General features: G+C 38.2%; 1 protein-coding gene across 1 annotated transcript; it reads right to left on the reverse strand.

Moving 5' to 3' along the window:
• Positions 1-25077, reverse strand: LOC309797541 (centrosomal protein of 78 kDa-like; the record flags this gene model as incomplete). The annotated part of the gene is made up of 6 exons (XM_082646039.1): positions 25019-25077; positions 22965-23028; positions 19689-19824; positions 12893-13023; positions 3852-3929; positions 1-66 (listed from the first exon to the last, which is right to left on the reverse strand). Exons 3-6 carry the CDS (start codon positions 19795-19797, stop codon positions 1-3), a joined length of 384 nt encoding a protein of 127 aa, XP_082502165.1. The 5' UTR covers positions 19798-19824; positions 22965-23028; positions 25019-25077.
• Positions 25078-25947: the final 870 nt, after the last annotated feature.

Here is a 25947-nt window from a genome sequence, read left to right on the forward strand (position 1 = left end):
CTAAGGCCTCCTGAGTAGACGCTGGGACACGGAAGGAGTCGAGAGGCAAAGGAATCCTAGCATCACCTGTAATTTTCGGAAAGTGGAGGGGAAGACAAAAGACAAGACAAAAATTCAGTGATGAACAAAGCCAACCATTAAAAAGTAGAGTTCAAAACTTCAATGTTACTCTGTAATCTTATTATTAACACAGTCAATTGATTAATCAGAAGATTTCAGAGCCAGTTTTTTTTGTAATTATATCTTGCCAAGTGATTCTCAGCTTAACCTAGCTATATCCAAGGCTATGTCCGCTACGTTTTCAGACTTTGGTGATTGGGGTAGTTATTACCCATTTCCTTTCCCTCACTAAAAATAAAACCCTATTCTGTAAGATAATTAATTTCTTTGCTATCCTCCAGGCACATGTAAACCGTATATAGTTTGTGACCAGACTGTGTTCTCAAGCTGTCAGTTCCCAAGGCCACTCTGAGATTGGCTGATGGGGGCTCCAAGTAAGGCTAGAGGAAAAGCTGACAGGTTTTCCCCTCCCATTCCCATAACCAGGTGATTCACTCTAATATGTTACTTATTAGCTATGTCTGGATTACTTATTTTAAAAATTATATCAGTATGTGTACCTTCATTAGTGTTCCTTCATTGTAAGCTGACTGAATACAAATAGAAACCTAGATAAAATATGAACAGAACAGACATTTATACAATTTAAAATCTGGAATATTTTCTCTAATGTCTTCTTTCTTCATTAAGGATAGTTTGCTTTAACTCATAAATTTTCTCAAGAACTTCCAGTCTCCTTATTTACAAAAGTACAGTATCATGAAATGGGCACACATTTACTAATCTCAGATTTGGAAAGGACTCCAGAGTCTTCTAGCTCCCGAGCATGTGAACTATTCGAGACTGATCATTATTGTTTTCTCTCTGACTTGGTCATTTCCTTTTTGCTAATCACTCTTAGAATCATTAAGTGCTGTTCTGTCCATTTACTTGGCTATTTTGCATTTGTTATGGGGCACTCTGTTTTGATTCTGATTTTCCTTCTTCAAGTGCCTTCTTTTCTTCTTTAGGTGGACTACTAACAGTAGAATTCACCTGGGGACGACCTAGTAAATGAAAATCTGACTGATCTATACCAGCCATTTTGGCCAACTGCCCAAGCCTAGACGAGAGGAGGAAAGGAGAAAAGACAAAGGTTATTATAATCACAGAAGAGCAGTTTAGATTTCCCCAGACCTACAATCATGAAATACTTCTAAAATCTTTTTTTTTTTTTTTTTTGCGGTACGCGGGCCTCTCACTCCTGTGGCCTCTCCCGTTGCGGAGCACAGGCTCCGGACGCGCAGGCTCAGCGGCCATGGCTCACGGGCCCAGCCGCTCCGCGCCATGCGGGATCCTCCCAGACCGGGGCACGAACCCTTAGCCCCTGCATCGGCAGGCGGACTCTCAACCACCCCGCCACCAGGGAAGCCTTACTTCTAAAATCTTAAAAGCCAACATCCTACTCCAGACTACAAGCCTCTCTCTCCCCCAAATCCTCAGCCCTTTCCAGATTCATCCTCTAGGAGACATCCCACTGTCTCACTAGCAGCTTCAATATGTACCGTGCACCCTGTCCACTGCCTGTCACACCTCCATTCCCACACTTCTTTACCACCTTTCCTCCAGTTTCCAAGAATGTGTTTGTTCCTTCCTTCCCAACACCAACACCAATTCATTCACTGACAAAACACCGCTCCATCAACTATCAATCTCCACTTCCCTCTTTCAGCAAAATTGCTCCCGGTTGAGAACCACTGACCTATATCTCCCCTGCAGATTAATAATCATTTTTATGTCTAAGGCAAAGATAACTTTAATTCAAACTTATCAAACAAGCAAAAGAAGTGAAAGATAGGAAAATTCTTATGCATTCCCGACTATTTTCAATGAAAACTGCCTTTAATTTAGTCTTTACAAAACAACTATACCTACTAATTACTCTGTCTACAGGTTACTCTTTTATAATGGGCTCCCCACTCTACCAAAGCAGGCTTCTCTATTTGCATTTCTTAAAAAATTTAATTCCTCATTTTAAAACGTCAACTATATTACCTATAATTACACTAAATTTGGCTAAATATAGCCACGTAAGTGATGAAAATTGCTCCAGTTCCTCAGCAAACTACCATTAGAGTCGCAAAGAGAAGAATGCCAGGAAGAGAAATGAACTAACCCAGCATCTTTAAGGAGAACCAGGAAAGCATGGAACTTCTGAAGAGAATTCTCAGTGCTGCCCAAAACACCTTCATCATCCAGGATCATGCTTGTCAATGAGTGGGCATGAAGGGCTTCAGACAAAGAGAAAGTTGTGTTTCTTAACTGGGCATTTTCATGTTCCAGCTATACAAGAAGACTGAAAACGTCTGACATGATTTTTTCTCATTGTCATCAAAAGTAGTCTTGCCTTGGGCTTCCCTGGTGGCGCAGTGGTTGCGAGTCCGCCTGCCGATGCAGGGGACACGGGTTCGTGCCCCAGTCCGGGAAGATCCCACATGCTGCGTAGCGGCTGGGCCCGTGAGCCATGGCCGCTGAGCCTGTGCGTCCGGAGTCTGTGCTCCGCAACGGGAGAGGCCACAACAGTGAGAGGCTCACATACCGCAAAAAAAAACCCCAAAAAACAACAAACAAACAAACAAAAAGTAGTCTTGCCTAGTTTCAAGGAACAAAACTAAAACACTCAAAATGTAATTAATTTATAATTAATGTAACCCTCCGCCAGTAAAGACAGAGACCTTATCACATAATAACCAAAACTCACAGGCACCCAACAAAGTTTCCTATATAACACTTAGGTGGTATATAAATAAACCCAAGCTACCGTTTTATTAATGATCTTTCACAAAAGATCACATTTCTAACTGGTTCAATTCATAATGGAGCCTCATTCCACATTAGAAAATGACCTGCTTTAAGTTTCCCTTAAATTAGAAAGTGAGTTATAGAATCTGATTTGAACAAAACATATTACAACTCTGCTGAATGTTAAGAATTAACTTTAGTGAGTAAAATATCTAATGCTTACGTTTAAAAGTCCTAAATCATACCCAACCCAATTTATTAAATGTACGATCACCAATATTTTCTTTGGCTTCTTCAACATATTCACCCCCGTGCACTCTTCCCCTTCTGCTCATCATCTACGCACTTAAAACCCCCTGTAAGCTCAACTCTCGTATTTCTCAGAAAGGCCGTTAATGTTCATGATGCCCCTTTTGCCTTACATGAGCAGGTGCTCAACATTTATTGAATGAGTGTCTGCCAATCCAATGGATGCACTTTCAAAAATTCCTCCCTACACTCACCCTGTGATAAATTATATTTAGATAGAACTTTTTAGATTATGCCCTGCTTTCATGCACATTACCTAATGTAATTCTCATAGTATATATTTTTATCTTTCATTGCATTCTTAGAAGTTTTCCAATATCTTAAATTTATTTCAATGATTCACTTTCCTAATTCATTGCCAGGAGAGTCTCATCATGTCTTTTATGTTACTGTATATACAATACATGCACAGAAGGTGCCTTCTTGAATCAAAGAATCATGAACAGGAAATAAGCTAATGTCATATAAAAGCACACACAAACACACACACATACACAAAACCAGATTTTCACATCTTTAAAAACATGCTTTCTGGAATATAGATCATATGATCACTAAATACCAGTAAATGCAAAAGTCCATATGATACCACCAATTTGCAACATATTACAGTTCTAAAGCTTACAAAATATGTGTATATGGCTTAAAATCAAATCAAAATAAAACCAAAACACTCTCAAAAGCAGATGAAACGTGTTTACCTCACTGACTCGTCTATCAGCCTTCAGTCTTATTACTCTTTCCTCCTTTAACTGCTTTAGGCACTCCTCCAGGGTTTCCTAAGCAAACAGAGTCAATATTATAACTAATTCATAGTATAATATCCAAAAGCCTTTCCAGCTATTGGTCTCATCAGGATTTAGGGGCAGAGGCAGAAGTGAACTCAGATTTTAGTCTGCTACTGGTCATATCATACCATGCCAGTGAAATAAATGATCAAAATCTATCAAATTTGCAAAGATTTATTTAAATTCCACTCTTTCCAACATAAATTTGTGGCAGCCCACCATAAAAGGCATATGCATATAACATAGTAAGTCAGAAATAAGAAGTTACGACCAAGAAAGAAAAATTCTATTTTTATTTGTGGGTCTCTTTATAGCAGGAAGTCCTATTAACGAACCTGCTTAGCATACCTGAATTGCATAATTGCAGATTCAAAAGCATGTTTTAAAAAAGTAATCACACGGGCCTCCCTGGTGGCGCAGTGGTTGAGAGTCCGCCTGCCGATGCAGGGGACACGGGTTCGAGCCCTAGTCCAGGAAGAACCCACATGCCGCAGAGCAACTAAGCCTGTGCGTCACGACTACTGAGCCTACGCTCTAGAACCCACGTGCCACAACTCCTGAAGCCTGCGCGCCTAGAGCCTGTGCTCCGCAATAAGAGAAGCCACCGCACCGCAACGAAGAGTAGCCCCCCGCTCGACGTAACTGGAGAAAGCTGGCGAGCAGCAACAAAGACCCAATGCAGCCAAAAATAAATTTATAAAACAAAAAACCCTACGAGGAAAGAATGATCACTAACTCCATGTTATTTTACAGATGAGGGAAACAGAGGCAGAGAAGTAGAGTAAGTAGAGCAGCACAGCCGAGGTCACACCACTAAGTAGCAGAGCCACACTGTGGACTCAGGAAGCTGGCTGCCATTCCTGCTCACGGAGGTGGTAGTCCTCCCTTCACCAAGGTCACTGAAATAAAATGAACACTGATAAACTATCTTAGGAGTTTTAGGAACTAAGACACTTCGGTCCTTGAAGTGGGGACACTGCTTGCAATAGGCAGAATTCTGACAGAGCCCCCAAGATAACCACTTACTGAAGTACACAAACCTTCCACTTATCCAATCAAACTCTAAATGTAGGTGCTGTAGTGAAGGGATTTTGCACATGGAATTAAGGTTCAACATCAGTTGATCTTTTAAGATAGGGAGATTATTTTAGGTGGATGTGGCCTACTCAGGCACCCCATGAAAAGGACCTGAACTCTTCCTGAATTGAAGTACAAAAGGGACAAGAGGGAGACTCTCCATTGCTGGCTCTGAAGAGGTCCAATGCTGCGGCAGGGAAGGCAAGCGAGAGGCCTCTAGGAGCTGAAACTCTTCCCCGACTGACAGCCAGCAAGGAAATGGGGACCTCTGTCCTGCAACTGCAGAATCTGAATTATGCCAACAAGCCGGAAGAAGCCTGTAGGCATTCTTTCCCAGAGCCTCTGGACGCTAACACAGCCAGACTGACATCTTCATTTCAGCTCTGTGGCCCACACAAACTATGGTGAACATCCAACGTTTGGGGCTCAATATCTTACACTTAAATTTCACGTGCTTTAACACTCTCAGGAGGGAACCCACATGTTCCCATGTGTATCTGAGCAGGAAGCCCAGTCATGCTGTGCCTGGACTTCTGACCTACAGAACTCTGAGCTAGTCATATAGGTATTGTTTTCAGTCAGTAAGAGTGTAGTAAAAGAATTAATATTCTACTCAACCTCCAGGTTCGTGAGCAAAATAAATGATTGTCATTGTTTTAGGCCACTGTTTTGGGGTGGTTTCTTATGCAGTGATAAACAATCATAATACCTATACTTATGAAAACAGTAAGGTATATTTATACATGTTAACTGCTTTGAACAATCACTTAAAGAATGAGGAACTCTATTACCTGCCATCATTGGGAGAGGAGCTGGTATCACTTTCTGGACAGTAGCTTTTAGTACCTAACAACAATCCTACATCAGGAGTTTACCCTAAGGAAATCAAAGATGTGGGCAAAGATTTATCTACCAACATGATGTCATAAGATTGTTTATAACCAAACCCTAGAAGAAAGCTAAGAGCCTCCGAATTGGGACTGGTTTAAATAAAAACAGCTCATCGTCTGAAGGAATGCGCTATGAAGCCACTAAGAATGACAAGAGGTCTCAACCAGAGTTCATGAATGGGCTTCAGGAGTGCTACATTCAAAATATATCTGTGCGTTTTTCCTGGGAGATGATGCATAAGCTTAATCAAATTCTCTGATGTAGAAGAGTAGTTAGTGACATGGCAAAATATTTCGGATACTTTTTTAAGACAAAAGAGCAGATTAGGTGTGTGTACATGCAGAGGTGGCTTTTATTTCCTTCAAGAAGTTCATTGTTTTCAAACATTTGCTCAATGAACATATATTTTTATATTCAGAACATGTTTAAAAAATTGAGAGTCTAAGAACTTCAAATTCTTTAATGGTTCATTACTAAAGCCAGTCAAGTTTTCAATGGGGAAAAAGGGAAAAAAATTGCAAAATTCCTCTACTTTTAATATAATGGTTTAATCAATCTTCTAAAACTGATTTCAAAGAAATTCTAAACAAATAAACAAAAAAACAAAAAACCCTCAGCACGGTCAGAGGAAGGTAGATTAAAATTCCTGACTGGTTCTAAATAGCACATCAAAGTGCAATTACATGCAACAGTTTCTCCCTCTAATGGAGGGAATTAGAACACAGTGTTCAATTTTTGTGAAAAAGTGTACCCTCCTCCTACAAAGTATTCAGAATTCATGTCCCTTACATGGAAATATGGAACCAAAAAAGTTAGAAAGTAAAATTGCTTGATATTCTATTACTTAAGTAAGACTAATGATAAGGCTTTGGAATAATTTTCGTTCCTGCCATCTGCTCTCCATTCCACCCTTCTGTACACTGGCTAGGGTGATTTTTCTGGGACAAAGCGCCCATCATATTGGATATCAAATTTTATGTTCAACTTTTCTCCATTTAACATTGAAATCAAGCATTTCTCATATAATCAGGGGATTCATAACCTTGATTTTTTTGTGCGGGCTACAAAATATTCCACTGAGTGGGTTTACTGGTTAACCATTTTACACATTTAAATTCTTTCCAACTTTTCAGTATTATCAGACAAAATAACCGTTTTTATGCATGAAGGCCTTTTTCCATATTGAGAATAACATTCTTAAAATAAATCCATAAAAATGAGTTTGAGATCAAAGCAAATGAACATTTTTAAGGCTCTGAGGTACCTACCTCCAGACTTCTTTCCAAAAGATTTCTGAGATTTTACACTGCCATCAGCGATGTATCACTTGGTATATAACCTCTACTATAACTGTTGGCTTACTTCCTCACTTAGAGTGCAAGTTATTTGAAGATAGGGGGTGTATTTTATTAAGTGTTTATCCCCAGCACCTGTGCCTAGCACAACGTAGACGGTCAATAAATAATTGCTTAATAAGGAAAATCCCTGCCACACACGTACATATAAGATGTACGAGTGTGAAAGACAGACTGTGTGTTTTTCTCTAACTGGATAGATGAAAACTTGTCATCTTCTTTAGTGTGCAATTTTTTTGCTTATAATTAGTCATTAAATTTCTCTTTTAGATTATATTGTAAATATTCAGATTCTCTGAGGCAAATGGGCCTGGCACTACCCATTAGCTACAGAACCTTGGACAAGTTCTATAACTCTAGGCCTCAACTTCCTCATCTATAAAATGGAGATAAGCTCCCATATTACAGAGCTCTTGTGAGAATTACATGAGTTAAAACACATATAAAATTAGAAGAGTGCTTGGTACATAGAATATGTGCAATTAATGCTGAATGAATGAACATGCGAATGCAAACAGTAGTGAAGGGCTTAAAATGAAACGGTCTCATCCCACTCCCACATCCAGCACTCAAGAAGCGACCGATTCTTTACGCAGTTTTTAATTGTAAAATACGATATGGGTACTGAGAAGTGCACAGAACAAAACTGTCAATGTGACAAATAAAAAGAGAATACTTACATAAGCACTACTCGAATCTGAAAGTATTGATACTTGTCAGCATCGCAAAAACCCCCCATATCCTTTTCTCATCACAAGCTCCTTCCCTCTTCCCGGTTAAACACCAACCTCACTTCTTGACAGTCATTTCCTTTAACCTGCATGCATCCCTAACAAAAGAGTTTAGTTGTGTCAACATCTAACTTTATGTACAGGATCATAGGATATGAAGTCTTTTCTAACTTATTTCTTTCTCTCAACATTGGTTTAAAAAATTCATCCACATTGCTGCCTGTAGCTCTAGTTCATTCAATTTTATTGCTGGATAGTTTTCCCACTGTACAAATACACATCATTTATTTTTGACTGTTAATGGACATTTGGTTTGTTTTCAGTTTGTGCTAATGCAAATCATGGACAGGAATCCTGCTGTGCCCGTTATTCTGGTGCATTTACACAGGGCGGGGGTGAGGGCTGCTGGCTCACAGGCTATTTATATACCTTCAGTTGATGGAGAGGGCTAAATGCTTTCCAAAGTAGTTGTGTCGATTTATACTCCAGTATAAACAGGGTAGATGATTCCCATAGTACTTCAGGCCTACAATACCTGATACTACCAGACTTTTTATTTATGTATTTGTCAATCTGATTGACATGTAGTTTCCTTGGTTTTGACTCACTTTTCACTTATTACTTAATGAAGTTGTACACTTTTCTCTGTTTACTGGCTGTATGGATTTCCTTTTTTATGAGGTTTACGTCAAATATTGTTATTTTTTATTATTTCATTATTATTATTTACTTTTGGCTGTATTGGGTCTTCGTTGCTGCGTGCAGGTTTTCTCTAGTTGCGGCGAGTGGGGGCTACTCTTCATTGCGGTGGCTTCTCTTGTTATGAAGCACAGGATCTAGGTGCGCAGGCTTCAGTAGTTGTGGCACATGGGCTCAGTAGTTGTGGCTCACGGGCTCTAGAGCACAGGCTCCGTAGTTCTGGTGCACGGGCTTCGCTGCTCCGTGGCATGTGGGATCTTCCCAGACCAGGGCTCGAACCCATGTCCCCTGCCTTGGCAGGCAGTTTCTTAACCACTGCGCCACCTGGGAGATCCAACTATTGTCATTTTGAATTCTTCTGCATTTCCAAGTAATACTCTCACATGACTATTTTCTCACTAAATTGGAGGCATTATCTGTTCACTTTCTGAATTACTAACAAGTAAGGGTTTAGTTCCTCTACATTCTTTCCTATGTCCACACTGCTCAGTAAAGTTATGTCATCATGAGTTATTCCACTGCTCATGATCTCTTTGACATGTAGTGATATACTTAAAAACCTACATTGTTGATCAACTAGAAACTCTCTCAACGTCACGCTTTGTAAAATAAGGACATTCATACCATCTTCCCTTTTTTCAACCTCCTGTCTACCTTCCAAACCTAGCTCTTACATTGTCAAAGTTGAAATTTATATTCTATTCTATGTGCAGTTAATTCTTCTGTTATTTGAGAGTCAGTACGGAGTAAGGTTTAAGAGAACAGGCAGAGAGCCTAAACTCAAAGCCTCGATCCAACCTTAAATTAGGTACAGCCTGGGCAAGTTCCTTCCCTGTCTTAGCTTCCTGTTCTCAAAAGTAGGAATGATATTAGCACCAACCTCATAAGGCTATTCAGAGGATTAAATGAGTTAATATATGCAAAAACACTTAAAGCCTAATATATACTAAGTACATACTACTACACAATACATTTCAGTACATACCAAGTTAATACTCATACATACTAAGTATTGTTTACTTTAGTTATTTGTGATTACATGCACGTTGACAATAAAAGCTGCAAACCAAGACAGTATTGCCATTATTACAATGAAATTAATACTGCCCACTGCAGATGTACTGTGTCTCTGTGTATAGACTACACCTCGTTCCATACTGTGCCAGTGTCACTGCCCTTGTGCAGGGTGACCACATACCCCAAGCCGCCTTGGGCTGTTCCAGTTTATACCTGTTGTCCTGATGTTACAGCATTCGAGTGCCTCCTTACACTGTTGAAGTGTAAGGAGTTTGGACAAGTTCCGGTTTGGACAACAAATTAGATAGGTGGTCATTACCCCTGTGTGTCACTGAAAAGGGGACATCTATAGTGTCAAGCTGAAGTGGATTCTTCCCTTCCTCACCAATAGTAGGTTAAAAATCAACCATAGTCTAGTGTGCTTCAGGTTTATGTCCGTAGAGCCTTTTCTCCTCTGGAGTTCAAGTTCCTTCTCCTCTTCCTCTCCTTCCTCCCTTCCAACAGTGCCTAACACCTAGTAAGTACGATATGCCTCAAGGTGTTTCGAAGCTCTCAATCACACAATCAATAGAAGCCTCTCCATTCTAGACTAGCTGCAATCTGCACTGAATCCCCTATTACCTTCCTTCTTGGTTTATTGACTCATTTTGCTGGATTATTTCTATAAATAGCTTAAGGTATAGCACAGGAAGTCAATTTTTCAAATTTCTTTGGGTACAAAATATCTTCTTCAGCCTCCACGTATGACTGATAGTTTGGCTGGATACAAACCCCTAGGGTGAAAATTATGTGCCTGAAAAACTTTGGAGGTATCTTTCTAATGCCTTCCAGGATCCATGGTGCTCATGACAAGTATGATAAAGTCAGATTTTAACCTTTTTTTTTAGGTGACCAGTATTTTTCTCTCTGGAATGGATGTATCCTCTCAGTATTTTATTCTATTTTAATTTATTTTTTCAGTATTTGAAAGTTTCACAAGGAAGGGTGCCTAGGTATGAGTCTATTCTTGCTCATCTTGCATAACTATTTTCAATCTGAGGCCTGATGTCTACTTTCAGCTGTGGGGAATTTTGTTGCCCTTTGACAGCTTCCCTCCATTTTTTTTCTGGGTCTGGAGTTTCTAATAGTAACATGTGGGATCTCCCAGATGCAGCCTCTCTAACATATTTCTATCACATTTTCCATTGTGTCTTTCTTTTTTATATACTGAGAAATTTTTTAAATTCCTACTGAATTTATTTCAGCAACCATATTTGCATTTCCAGGAGAACTCTTTTGCTTTCTGACCATTCTCCTTTTCATTAATACCCTAGTCTTATTTTATAGTTGCTAGCTCTTTTTAAACCTCTCTCAGGATACTAATTAGGGTTTTTTCTTAAATTATTCTGTTCCCTAAATTGTCCCTGGTCCTACTAGGATATGCTTTCACTCTTTTTCCCCCTCTCATGTTGTAAGCTTTACTCAACTAACAGGCAAATGACAGTTATTTTCTATTTAAGAATGAGCGCAGAAAGCTCCCTGAAGTCAACGATTGATTGGCTTCTTATGCAGGAAGAAGCGGGCAGTAACTGTAATAGGATCTCCCCCAAACACAATTTTCTAGCGTGAAAAAACTCACACTAGCTGCCCCAGTTCTCGCCAGTTTCACTGTTTTCAAAATGAAATCATCTCATTTCAGGAGGGTGAGGGCGGGGCTGGGAGTCCACTCCTCCAAACACAACCCTTCAATGAGCTCCCCTATTTCAGTCACACTTTTAACTAACTCCACACTCTCTCCTACATGCGCATCAAAGCACGGAGCTACTTCTGCAGGTGGGGTCAGAATCCTCCTCAGTTGCATGTGGTCCCTGTGCATATTCTAGGTGATGCTTTTCCTCTGTTCTACTGCTTCAGTTTCACACTCTTCCACCTGTCTTCTCTCTTTCAAAACTATGTTGAAATCTCTTGATTGTTGTGGGCATATATACTTAAACACTTTGATACCATCATTGTAGTGTCTTGTCAAAACAGAGAAGAGCTAAAAGGGTTCTCAGTGCATTCTGAATCTGCTATTCTGTGGTCCCAGTGTTTAAACTTCTTGGACTTCCCCACTGTCTATTACTGCTTTTACAAATACAATCTCGTGGTCTATTCGTGAAGGAAATGAATACACCACAACTAAAAGGACAAGGAATGCGGGTTAGATGCTCTAGGGTCTTGTCATACTCTGCCATTTACTAATAAACCACTTACGTTCTACAAATTGTAGGTGCTCATTTATAAAACGAAAGGGAGTAACTCTACATGAACTATAGATTTCTCCTACTCTAACATTTCATAATTTTCTAAGTTCTTTTCTTAAAATTTCTCTATATTATCATTAATTTTAATTAAAAAATAAAAAACTAACTCTTTTCAAAATCAAAGAGTAATTCCCGTAGTCCTACAATAATGGGATAATTAGTTCTGAAACCTGTCAAGTGTCATGTTTCATATGAAGAGAAAATCATATTAAATAATTTTAAAAAATTAAACATGGACTTTGTAGCACAAAGACAAGGTCCCCCCAAATGGTGTTCCTTTATTTACTAGAAATGTTCAGCTCTGCATTAAAGTTGAAATAAAATAAATATATTAACTTTGAGGTGCAAAAATTTCTTATAAAAATCAATTTTTCTTTTCTGTCCATACAAACAAAAGTATGGAATGACATGAGAGGTCAGGTTTATTTGGTAATAGAACGTAGCTTCTTGATATTTTTGATTTTAGGAAAGGAGAATATCAACATCAAAACTTTTTTCAACTTTATTTTTATTTAAAATGAGGCCATATTTTCCTCTTATAAAAAGAGAGTTCAACTAGAACTGTCAATTTTCTCATCTGTAAAACAAGAGCACTGAATCAGCTGACTGTATTCATTCAGAACTCAATTTCCTTATCCTATGATCACTAAGGTTCACCCTAAATCTAATATACTAAGGTTCTAAGGAAAGGAAAATATATTACTAACGACATGTTTTGATTTTAGTTTCTTAGAGTTCAAATGTCCACCATTCACCTTGGTCTAAGCTTAAGGAACCATTCAAGGGGATACAATGCAGGTGGGAGGAGAAAACAGAACCCTCACACAAGCTGTGCTGTGTTGCAATCAGCCTTCCGTTTGAAAAATAATCTATTCTATAGCTTTAAAGTGGTAACTTTGTACCTGCAATGCTTCTTGTTTCAAACGGATTTTCTCTGGCTCCTCCTGAACACGTTCTGAGGAATCATCGACCTCTTCGATTTCTGAGGAGGAAGGACTCTCTACTGTCACAGTCACAGGAAATTCTGATGGACCTGAGTGGCACAAGAAGAAGATAGGAAACCACAGAGTTGTTACACTAAAGTGCAAAGAAAGAAGACAAGATTGTATAAAAGACAACACAAGCCAGATACCAAATATCCAAATATTAGAGGACATTTAACAAAAGTGATCTGAGGTATCATTATTTATAAATGTCTCTCACTGCTCTTTAGTGTAAAACAGGCAATGACTAAGTAAAAGTACAGGAACTTATTTTTGCTATGTTACTGTACAGACCTCTGTTGTACGTGGTTAGGATTAGTAATGGGAATTGCCCATATTATTTTATTAAGTTTCTTTCACAGAAGCCAAGTGAAGATCCAAGGTAAACATTTTTTCTCAGATCAACTTTATACTGCAAATGAAAAATTTATTCTTCACCATCAGACAAAAACAGTCTGGAAGAAAATGTAGTTTTTCAGAGGAAAATACATCAGTAAAGGGACTGATGAATAATCAGAAAGTCAACATATCTAAGCTGTGAATAATAGACATTAGAATTTTAAAAGATAAATCACATACACATACACAACTAAAACTGACCCATCAAAAACTTCATCTTCTCACCACCCTTAAGCCAAAACTAGGGCAACAATTCTCCCAGCAAGCTTCACTGCCACTGCAGTGTTGTTCAAGAGGACATTTCCAAACATTTAAAACTGACCTGGCCACAACCCCATAAAAGTCTACACATCATAAAGAACTGTGCTGGGATTATATAACCACGCAGAAGACAAGTCACTAGGACATCATGTTGACAACAAGCAGCAAACCCTGCAGCATAGGAAAACCCTAACAGGAGAACGAGGTGCACACCCCTCTCTCCGGGAACGCAAGGCCAGGACTGACACCCAAGATGCTCTTCTCTCAACCTCAGCAGTGGTGCCTTTCACAGAGCAACTAGGCAGTCTCCCAAGACCACTGGGAAGGAGAATCTGATACTGACAGTATTCACTTGCCACGAGGCCATAAGTGAGGGAATGTGTGTGGCCTTGGTGAGAGAGCAGAGGTTTGGGAGATGTTGCTTTATATTGGCTTTCAGATCAGGAATTTGTACATATAGCCCGCAAACAACGTTTCTTGAAAACATGCGAATATTCTTGAGTATGACAGCTCCATGTGAGGGGTCAGAAATGGCAGTCAAGTTCGTTTCACTGGGTAACAGCTGATTTGCGGACTGGAAAACAGGCTTCCTTGTTTACAGACATAGCCACAAGGCTGCCCGTTGTGTGCCAAATCCACACAACTACACAGTTGCATTGGGAGAGCGACCAAAAATGTTTTACATGGATTTATTTCAGAGAGGGAAATGCTTCATGTAAGGCTCTGTCAATTTAAAAAGCAAGAAGAAGCTGGAGTAGCAATTCTCATATCAGACAAAATAGACTTTAAAATAAAGACTACTAGAAGAGACAAAGAAGGACACTACATAATGAACAAGGGATCGATCCAAGAAGAAGATATAACAATTGTAAATATTTATGCACCCAACATAGGAGCACCTCAATACATAAGGCAAATACTAACAGCCATAAAAGGAGAAATCGACAGTAACACACTCATAGTAGGGGACTTTAACACCCCACTTTCACCAATGGACAGATCATCCAAAATGAAAATAAATAAGGAAACACAAGCTTTAAATGATACATTAAACAAGATGGACTTAATTGATATTTATAGGACATTCCATCCAAAAACAACAGAATACACATTTTTCTCAAGTGCTCATGGAACATTCTCCAGGATAGATCATATCTTGGGTCACAAATCAAGCCTTGGTAAATTTAAGAAAATTGAAATTGTATCAAGTATCTTTTCCGACCACGATGCTATGAGACTAGATATCAATTACAGGAAAAGAGCTGTAAAAAATACAAACACATGGAGGCTAAACAATACACTACTTAATAACGAAGTGATCACTGAAGAAATCAAAGAGGAAATTAAAAAATACCTAGAAACAAATGACAATGGAGACACGACGACCCAAAACCTATGAGATGCAGCAAAAGCAGTTCTAAGAGGGAAGTTTATAGCAATACAATCCCACCTTAAGAAACAGGAAACATCTCGAATAAACAACCTAACCTTGCACCTAAAGCAATTAGAGAAAGAAGAACAAAAACATCCCAAAGTTAGCAGAAGGAAAGAAATCATAAAAATCAGATCAGAAATAAATGAAAAAGAAATGAAGGAAACGATAGCAAAGATCAATAAAACTAAAAGCTGGTTCTTTGAGAAGATAAACAAAATTGATAAACCATTAGCCAGACTCATCAAGAAAAAAAGGGAGAAGACTCAAATCAATAGAATTAGAAATGAAAAAGGAGAAGTAACAACTGACACTGCAGAAATACAAAAGATCATAAGAGATTACTATAAGCAACTCTATGCCAATAAAATGGACAACCTGGAAGAAATGGACAAATTCTTAGAAATGCACAACCTGCCGAGACTGAACCAGGAAGAAATAGAAAGTATGAACAGACCAATCACAAGCACTGAAATTGAAACTGTGATAAAAAATCTTCCAACAAACAAAAGCCCAGGACCAGATGGCTTCACAGGCGAATTCTATCAAGCATTTAGAGAAGAGCTAACACCCATCCTTCTGAAACTCTTCCAAAATATAGCAGAGGGAGGAACACTCCCAAATTCATTCTACGAGGCCACCATCACCTTGATACCAAAACCAGACAAGGATGTCACAAAGAAAGAAAACTACAGGCCAATATCACTGATGAACATAGATGCAAAAATCCTCAACAAAATACTAGCAAACAGAATCCAACAGCACATTAAAAGGATCATACACCATGATCAAGTGGGGTTTATTCCAGGAATGCAAGGATTCTTCAATATACGCAAATCAATCAACGTGATACACCATATTAACAAATTGAAGGAGAAAAACCATATGATCATCTCAATAGATGCAGAGAAAGCTTTCGACAAAATTCAACACCCATTTATGATAAAAACCCTGCAGAAAGTAGGCATAGAGGGAACTTTCCTCAACATAATAAAGGCCATATATGACAAACCCACAGCCAGCATCGTCCTCAATGGTGAAAAACTGAAACCATTTCCACTAAGATCAGGAACAAGACAAGGTTGCCCACTTTCACCACTCTTATTCAACCTAGTTTTGGAAGTTTTAGCCACAGCAATCAGAGAAGAAAAGGAAATAAAAGGAATCCAAATTGGAAAAGAAGAAGTAAAGCTGTCACTGTTTGCAGATGACATGATACTATACATAGAGAATCCTAAAGATGCTACCAGAAAACTACTAGAGTTAATCAATGAATTTGGTAAAGTTGCAGGATACAAAATTAATGCACAGAAATCTCTGGCATTCCTATATACTGATGATGAAAAATCTGAAAGTGAAATCAAGGAAACACTCCCATTTACCATTGCAACAAAAAGAATAAAATATCTAGGAATAAACCTACCTAAGGAGACAAAAGACCTGTATGCAGAAAATTATAAGACACTGATGAAAGAAATTACAGATGATACAAATAGATGGAGAGATGTACCATGTTCTTGGATTGGAAGAATCAACATTGTGAAAATGACTCTACTACCCAAAGCAATCTACAGATTCAATGCAATCCCTATCAAACTACCACTGGCATTTTTCACAGAACTAGAACAAAAACTTTCACAATTTGTATGGAAACACAAAAGACCCCGAATAGCCAAAGCAATCTTGAGAACGAAAAATGGAGCTGGAGGAATCAGGCTCCCTGACTTCAGACTATACTACAAAGCTACAGTAATCAAGACAGTATGGTACTGGCACAAAAACAGAAAGATAGATCAATGGAACAGGATAGAAAGCCCAGAGTTAAACCCACGGACATATGGTCACCTTATCTTTGATAAAGGAGGCAGGAATGTACAGTGGAGAAAGGACAGTCTCTTCAATAAGTGGTGCTGGGAAAACTGGATAGGGACATGTAAAAGTATGAGATTAGATCACTCCCTAACACCATACACAAAAATAAGCTCAAAATGGATTAAAGACCTAAATGTAAGGCCAGACACTATCAAACTCTTAGAGGAAAACATAGGCAGTACACTCTATGACATAAATCACAGCAAGATCCTTTTGGACCCACCTCCTAGAGAAATGGAAATAAAGACAAAAATAAACACATGGGACCTAATGAAACTTAAAAGCTTTTGCACAGCAAAGGAAACCATAAACAAGACCAAAAGACAACCCTCAGAATGGGAGAAAATATTTGCAAATGAAGCAACTGACAAAGGATTAATCTCCAAAATTTATAAGCAGCTCATGCAGCTCAATAACAAAAAAACAAACAACCCAATCCAAAAATGGGCAGAAGACCTAAATAGACATTTCTCCACAGAAGATATACAGACTGCCAACAAACACATGAAAGGATGCTCAACATCTTTACTCATTAGAGAAATGCAAATCAAAACTACCATGAGATATCATCTCACACCAGTCAGAATGGCCATCATCAAAAAATCTAGAAACAATAAATGCTGGAGAGGGTGTGGAAAAAAGGGAACACTCTTGCACTGCTGGTGGGAATGTGAATTGGTACAGCCGCTATGGAGAACGGTATGGAGGTTCCTTAAAAAACTACAAATAGAACTACCATATGACCCAGCAATCCCACTACTGGGCATATACCCTGAGAAAACCATAATTCAAAAAGAGACATGTACCAAAATGTTCATTGCAGCCCTATTTACAATAGCCCGGAGATGGAAACAACCTAAGTGCCCATCATCGGATGAATGGATAAAGAAGATGTGGCACATATATACAATGGAATATTACTCAGCCATAAAAAGAAATGAAATTGAGCTATTTGTAATGAGGTGGATAGACCTAGAGTCTGTCATACAGAGTGAAGTAAGTCAGAAAGAGAAAGACAAATACTGTATGCTAACACATATATATGGAATTTAAGAAAAAAAAATGTCATGAAGAACATAGAGGTAAGACAGGAATAAAGACACAGACCTACTAGAGAATGGACTTGAGGATATGGGGAGGGGGAAGGGTAAGCTGTGACAAAGTGAAAGAGCGGCATGGACATATATACACTACCAAACGTGAGGTAGATAGCTAGTGGGAAGCAGCCGCATAGCACAGGGAGATCAGCTCGATACTTTGTGACTGCCTGGAGGGGTGGGATAGGGAGGGTGGGAGGCAGACGCAAAAGGGAGGGGATATGGAAACATATGTATATGTATAACTGATTAAATTTGTTATAAAGCAAAAAAATAAAATAAAATAAAATAAAATAAAAATAAATAAAAAAATAAAATTAAAAAATAAATAAATAAATAAAAAATAAAAAGCAAGAAGAATGACCATCCACCTTTCCCAATTCAAGCCCTATATATCATAAATATGATAGCTACACACCACCAACTGATTACATACATCACGAGCTTTGATGAATGGAAAGCCCCTAAAAAGATAGCAACAAAACGAAGTTAGATCTTCATGTAAATACATCACCAGTTAAACCCAGTTAATACAACTATTTAGTAGTATGAACAGTATCCATACAGAATTGTGTATAAAAATAAATAAGCTCAAAACAAGGACCTGGAGGGCTCTGCTACGGAGAAAACACAACAGAATTCAGCCTACTGGCTTGCTAATAACTCTCTGAACTGCTGAGAGGCCCCTTCAGCTCCTATGTTCAGGATGGTTGAGATTTCAGTCTCTCTTCTTTAAATGGTGATATTAATCGTTCTCTAATTTACCCCCCTGTGTGACGAGGATGGACCTGCGATTAAGTGTCTCAGGAAGAAGACAGGAAACCACAGAGCTGTGAAACTCAAGTGCAAACACTGGGGATTCAACACTATAGTTTATGCAACAGCAATTCACATTACCATTTGCAAAAAAGTAGTTGGTTGTCCAGTGGGGATTAGAAACATCCATTTAACATGAGCAACTGAACAGATATTTTACACAGGAACTACTTCAAGTACTATTTAAAATCAATTCTCTTTGTTTTCTTAAGCAATTGTTAATCCCCAATTTCCTGATTACTACCAAGTAAGTCACCTGAAGATCATCTAGAGCCATCTATTTCACTTAGCAAGCCTAAAGCTATAATTCAACCATTTTATTTACTGTTCTGGGACAAAAATTACTATGAACAGCTATCCCCTGGATAAGAAATCAGGTAATGCTAGTTTGACTCACTAAATCTGATTTACTGAGTTAATAAGCCAGTTGATTTAGGTCTAATGCATATTTTTCATCCATTCTGCATTAAACTATTTCCCATGCCTAAAATGTCTTTTTTCCCATTCGTACGTATCCAAATTCCTACTTCTGTGCTGTAGGGCTTCGCTCAACTACACCTGCCTTTAATCAAACTTTTCTCACATGCACAATTGGTGATCATTTTAGTCTCCTCAAGACTCCCACGGAGTTACCTCTGTTGTGACACTTGAGAAACAACTTGAAACTCCCAATTACTTTTAATTTTTCTTCCTTAGAGGGCTCATTAGGCAGAAGCCAAGCCATGTGTGAGTTACCTTTTTTCCTCTACACAAAGCACCAGAGACCACCCACATAATACAAGTTCCAAAATAAAGAACTCTAAATGACTGAAAAAGACAGGGAATGCAAACAGGTTACCTGTTGCTTTTTGCACTTTCTGCAGGACACAATGGCCGGAAACCAGACACTCCAGGTGGTAGCGCTTCAGGAGGGTAGCATTCTTTACCAGCAGAGTGTTTCCTTCCATTACTTACAGGCTTCTTTGCGGCCAAGACTACGTTTGACAAAGCATGAAAACAAGGAATCAAGATGCACCAAAGGTCTACAGAGCAACTGTCACACGTGCACACGTCGAAAGGAATCAAAAAGGCACTTGACAATGATGCCAAGCCCATTTAAAAAGAGGATCGGTTTTGTACAAAGGTTTTACATAAGCCAGCATTTTTTTTTTTTTTTTTTTTTTTTTTTTGCGGTACGCGGGCTTCTCACTGTTGTGGCCTCTCCCGTTGCGGAGCACAGGCTCCGGACGCGCAGGCTCAGCGGCCATGGCTCACGGGCCCAGCCGCTCCGCGGCATGTGGGATCTTCCCAGACCAGGGCACGAACCCGTGTCCCCTGCATCAGCAGGCGGACTCTCAACCACTGCGCCACCAGGGAAGCCCTAAGCCAGCATTTTAAAAAAATATAAGTTCTCTACAGTAACAAGTTATTTTAACTAAAACAAAAGTATTGACATGTGCAGAAATGCAAAAATAAAGTTTAAAAAAAGATCCCAAAGTATGATACATTTTATGTATCATGCAGAAACACTCAAGTTTCCTGAATCGTAGAACACCTTTGGCATTTCTGAATCTCAAGGACACAGAAACACAGATATACCCATGACTTCTGCCAAACAGAATCTTCAGAAGTAGACCAAAAGTTAAATTTAAGATGAATTTTTCTATGTAAAAACAATACAAGTTATAAGGCTGCAAGTTGCTGGGGGGTAGGTGAGTCAATTTTACCTTCCTAAAAGCCTGTCAACCTTCACTGCTCCTTTGATTTCATATAGAAAACACAAAAAAACCAAATGAAACCCACTGGATGAAAGAGTGAAATGTGGAGACTTACCCTATATTTCAGTAGTAAAGAGGCAAGTATCTTTATAGGAAACATTTGGTTGCAAAAACTAGACCTACGTGTTAATATTTTACTTAGAACAAGCCATATATTAAAATTCACATTTAAATATTTAATTTGAATTTACTGAAAACAAACATCATAGGTTAAAATGGTTATATTTATCCTTCAAAGCTACTATATTTTATTTTATTTATTTATTTTAATAGATCTTGATTGGAGTATAATTGCTTCACAATTCTGTGTTAGTTTCTGTTACACAACAAAGCCAATCAGCCATATATGCATACACATGTCCCCATATCCCACCCTCTTGAGCCTCCCTCCCACCCTCCCTATCCCACCCCTCTAGGTCATCGCAAAGCACCAAGCTGATCTCCCTGTGCTATGCTGCTGCTTTCTACTATATTTTAGCAGCATTAGGATGCAGGGTAAAATGGAGTGTATGTGGTAATATAGGACAAATATTTCATAGAGTGTAGCTTATTGATAATCACCACACGATCCTGTGTGATTTACATGCCTCTTAAAAATATATAGGAGCTCAGTTCATTTTGTGCTATTTTATTGTGTTTTTTAACTTCATTGCCATCAAAAAAATGTTTGTATGAATACGGTTTGTATGTGTATACCCTTCCTTTACTTTCAGAAACTAATGCAAATACATTTGTATTAAAATTTTTTTAAATTACACTTTTCTTGTTAGGAGATTAAAAAATTTCTAATAAAAGTTCCCATCTTTTATTAGGCATACATAAGTACAATACAAATGTGACACAATTCAAACCATTATTTCACTCCTATACTCACCTGGATCTAGGTATATACCCAGATACTGATTTGGCTTACCTCTATGTCTCCAAATAACTGAGGCAAATACAAAAAAAAGCCCAAGAAATAAAATTACTCTTAAAAGAGCTCAATGAGCTTGTATACTTCAGTTACATTTCCACTTTGTTTAATCATGCTAACTAAAAAAAAAATGTTTAACTGTTCTCATTCCATGATGCCCTATTATTCTGTACTAATTTTACAGAATTCCTAATATGTTTTACATATACGTTTTATTTATATATCTTTCCATTTCTAATATCATAGCAAAAGTCAATGTAGCTATTTTAAGAATGCTTTACATAGGATATAAACTTTTAATAATAATATCTAATTAGTGTGATATCACAAATCTTAACTTCTTTGAATGTACTATTTGATTATTAAAATATCACTCTCTTGAAATAACAATTGGCAGACGATCATAAGCTTTTTTTTGACTTCATAAACACTCTTAACAACTTATTTAATACACTATTGTCCAAGCAAGTTAATAGAGAATCAAAAACATACAACTTGAAGTATAAAAAAAAAAAGCTGTATTTATGAAGATGTTTACAATAGTTTATTTGAGGTTATTTCCAATTTTTCACCAATTTAAGAAATTGACCTACTCAATGAAACCTTGTGAATGCAATGTTAAAAAGTATAACTATGAATCACAGAATTTAAATTTAGTATGAAAAGAATGGCAAATTATATTGAAGCTATGTGGAATTATGTTTATAGACAGCAGGAAAAGAAAATTAAAATGTAAATATTGCTTGATAGGATAATGGGATTAGAGGTGGTCTTTTAAATTTTTCATTTTTATGCTAATACAATACCTTTATAAAACTCAAAAATCTTCAAACAACACATTTTTTAAAAATTGTGGTAGACTACACAAAACAGAAAATTTATAATTTTAACCATTTTAAAGTGGACCGTTCTGTGATATGAAGTCAACAAATTTTTAAAACTTTCAGAGGGCACCTGAATAAAAGATGTGCTGTCCACTGGTGATTTTAATGTATCTGGTATATAACTAAAGTCACCACAAAACTCTTTCTGGGAAATTGGCAGATCATAAAAATAAAAAATTTATTTTGCTTTTTATTAAACCTTATTGTTTTGCTGTTTCAAAATTCAAATTTACTCACAAGAAACAGTTTCATATTAGATTTGGTTTCACAAATGCTGCTCCTGCTATTCATTCTTATCACCAAAAAAAAAAGACTATTTGTGACTAACGATAATATGTTACAGAAAATAAAAAGTTAAAAAGGTTTTCAATCTGCATATCTGGGAACCTAAATTAAAGCATCACACAACATTTTCAAAAACAGAAAAGCCATTTGATTTGACTCAAATCTTAGTTTTAAGATGGCAGAAAGTACCTTGATAATTTTCTTTTAAGAAAGAAAGAAAACCAAGCCATTAAAGAGAAATTCTTCCGAAAGAACTGAAACATGTTATATACCTCTGACTTGGCACTCCTTCCATCTGGAGAACTTTTTTGGTAACTGTTTTCATCACAGAATGATCTAAAGTAAAATGAATTGAAATTAGAGTAATTATTTTCCAGTGAGTGGCTATTTCCATTTAAAACCAAAAGCCAACTAATTATTGCTTTTCCCATACATTTAAATATGAAATCTACATTATATAATTATACACTTATTTCCCCTTGTGTATTCTAATTTCTTCCTCAGAAACCTAAGATGCCATCTTGCAGACTGCCCACAGTGGCTACTATTTTGGCAGCAGCAAAGGTCAACTTGAAACATTTTGCATCTAAAGTGGCTTTGGCTACCTTTGGATACAAAGTACAGTCTGAGCACCGTCCAGACGCTTAGATACCTAAAGAGCATCTAAGATATCAAACCAGGGCATCCAAGATAACAAACCAAGTCCTGATATTCCCTCAAAAGCTGCTCCTCCCATCAGCCCCCTTCTTCTAAGTGATACTACCCAGTTGCACACATAATCATCAACGACTTGTCTCCTTGTTACTATTTCTTTCATACCTCACATCTATCTGCAGGTCTTGATAGCTACACCCTCAAAACACAACCTGAATTCAACCACTTTTCACTTGCTGCAAACTTCCAACCTAACCTAGGCCATAAACATCTCTTATTTGGAGCACTGGGATAGTCTCCTAACTGGTCACCCTGTTCCTCTTTTTTTTTTTTTTTTTTTTTTTTTTTGAGGTACACGGGCCTCTCACTGTTGTGGCCTCTCCCGTTGCGGAGCACAGGCTCAGGACGCGCAGGCTCAGCGGCCATGGCTCACAGGCCTAGCCGTTCCGCGGCACGTGGGATCTTCCCGGACCGGGGCACGAACCCGTGTCCCATGCATCGGCAGGCGGATTCTCAACCACTGCGCCACCAGGAAAGCCCCCTGTTCCTCTTCTTTATCCTCCCAAGTCCCTTCTCTATACCAGGTCACCTTATTCAGATACGATTTGGATCATGCCTTTTTCCAGTTCAAACCCCTCTACTCATTTAGAATAATCCACATCTTTACTCTGGCCTTCAAGACTTTACAAGAGCAGACCCCTGCCTAGCTCCTTGACCTCATGTCCTACCACACTCTTCTTCACCCGGTACTCTGCCCAGATTGGTCTCCTTGCTTTTCCTTAAATACTCCACCCACCTACATGCCTACATACTCATTGCCTCCTTGTCCTGGAATGTGCTTACTCCACATCTTCCATGGCTTGCTCCTCTCTTCATTCAGGTCTCCGTTCAAATGCCACTTCTCCAGTGAAGCTGTCCCCTAACAAATCTATCCAATGGAGTCCTACCTGCTCTCCCTCACTCTCCTTACATTAAGATAGTTTTGCACTTCCTACTCTCTAAAATTATATGACTTATCTATTTACTCATTTCTATCTGATCTCCTTCACTAGAATGTAAGCTACATGAGGGCAAGACTTTTGTCTGTCTGGTTCACTGCTTTATCCCTAGTCCCTAAACCCGTATCTGGCACACAGAAGATGATTACAAAATTACTTGTGAATCTGACAAATGAATAAAGTACTCCTGGCAAGAATTCAGAGGTTGCACAGGAAAGAAAGAATGCTCTTGGTGGAAGCAGGCTTAGTATCTAGGTTCACCTCTATTCAGAGTAGAGATAAGAAAAATTGACAAGTATAATTCACTTTAATTAGTACCTTAGCTGCTAAAAACATAAGGGAAGTGCAACACTAGAAAAGTACAGTTGAAGCTTGAACAACATGGGTTTGAACCTCACGGGTCCACTGACACACGCATAGTTTTCAATACATATGTACTATCGTCCTACATGATCCAAGGTTGGTTGAATCCACACATGTGGAACCACTGACTATAAACTTATACCCAGATCTTCAACTGCGTAGGGGTCGACACCCCTAAGCCCACGTTGTTCAAGGGCCCACTGTATATGATGAGGAAAGTTAAACACATTAAGTTTTAAAAAACTGTCAATACCTGAACAAATTTTTTGTTTTGCTATGTGTTTATCAATTTAAAAAAAGTGACCACAGACCAACAAGCAGATTTTTTCTTATATCCAGAACGAGCAGAGTTCTGTTGGTTTCAAGGGCCTTTAGGAAAGCCTTTGCTCCTTCACTGGTGAGGCCGCACTGCTGCAGGTCAAGTGCTTTTCGATGAAAGACAAAAGGTCACTTGCTAACTCTACAGATTTAACATATAGACAACTCTCGTTTTCTCACGTGTGGAAGAGTCCTGCACAAGACAAGTCATGGCAGGTTTGTAATTTTGGGTATGGAAAAAAACAGAAACATATACGCACACACATAATGCATAATCCAATTTAAAAACCTCTTCTTGGATGTGCAATGATAACCCTGGTTTTAGTAACAATAAATCAGACAACATATTTTACAATTACAGAACTGAAGAATAACTGTATATAACCTATGAGCAAAAAGCATCACAAAATGAATCTCAGTTCATAATTAGCAAGGGCGGCAGGGGCGTGTAAACCTCACAAGCAAAACCTGGTGGAGCTCAGAAATGCACTGCATTCTTCTGATCATGATCTTCAGCTCCAAATCACACTTGAAACTAGTTCAAAGGGGAAAACAAAATAGAAGAAATGTAATAACTGTTAGTTTTAGAGGAAAAAAAGACAAGTCTAAGAGGATACAAATAATAAAAACTTTCAACAATGTGTGAATACAGAATACATACTAAAAACCTATCATGAAAGTATGATGGTCAAGAACCCTCGCAGTAAAAGGTCAGACAAAAACCAGAAAAACGGATCATGAATTCTAGTAGTTCTGGGGCTGAACAACCTACTCATTTAAACCAAAGGGATCATCACTAAAGCCCAGGGATTAAAAACTATTACATGAAAGGAAACTATCATGAGTCTTTTGTTTAAGTGTTGTGTGGACCATCACATTAAAATAACTGGAGTCTTTCAACACCCCCATGACACACAGAAAT

The sequence above is a fragment of the Mesoplodon mirus genome (genome assembly GCF_964341445.2).
Source record: "Mesoplodon mirus genome assembly, contig: HAP1_SCAFFOLD_701, whole genome shotgun sequence".
Classification (NCBI taxonomy): Eukaryota; Metazoa; Chordata; class Mammalia; order Artiodactyla; family Ziphiidae; genus Mesoplodon; species Mesoplodon mirus.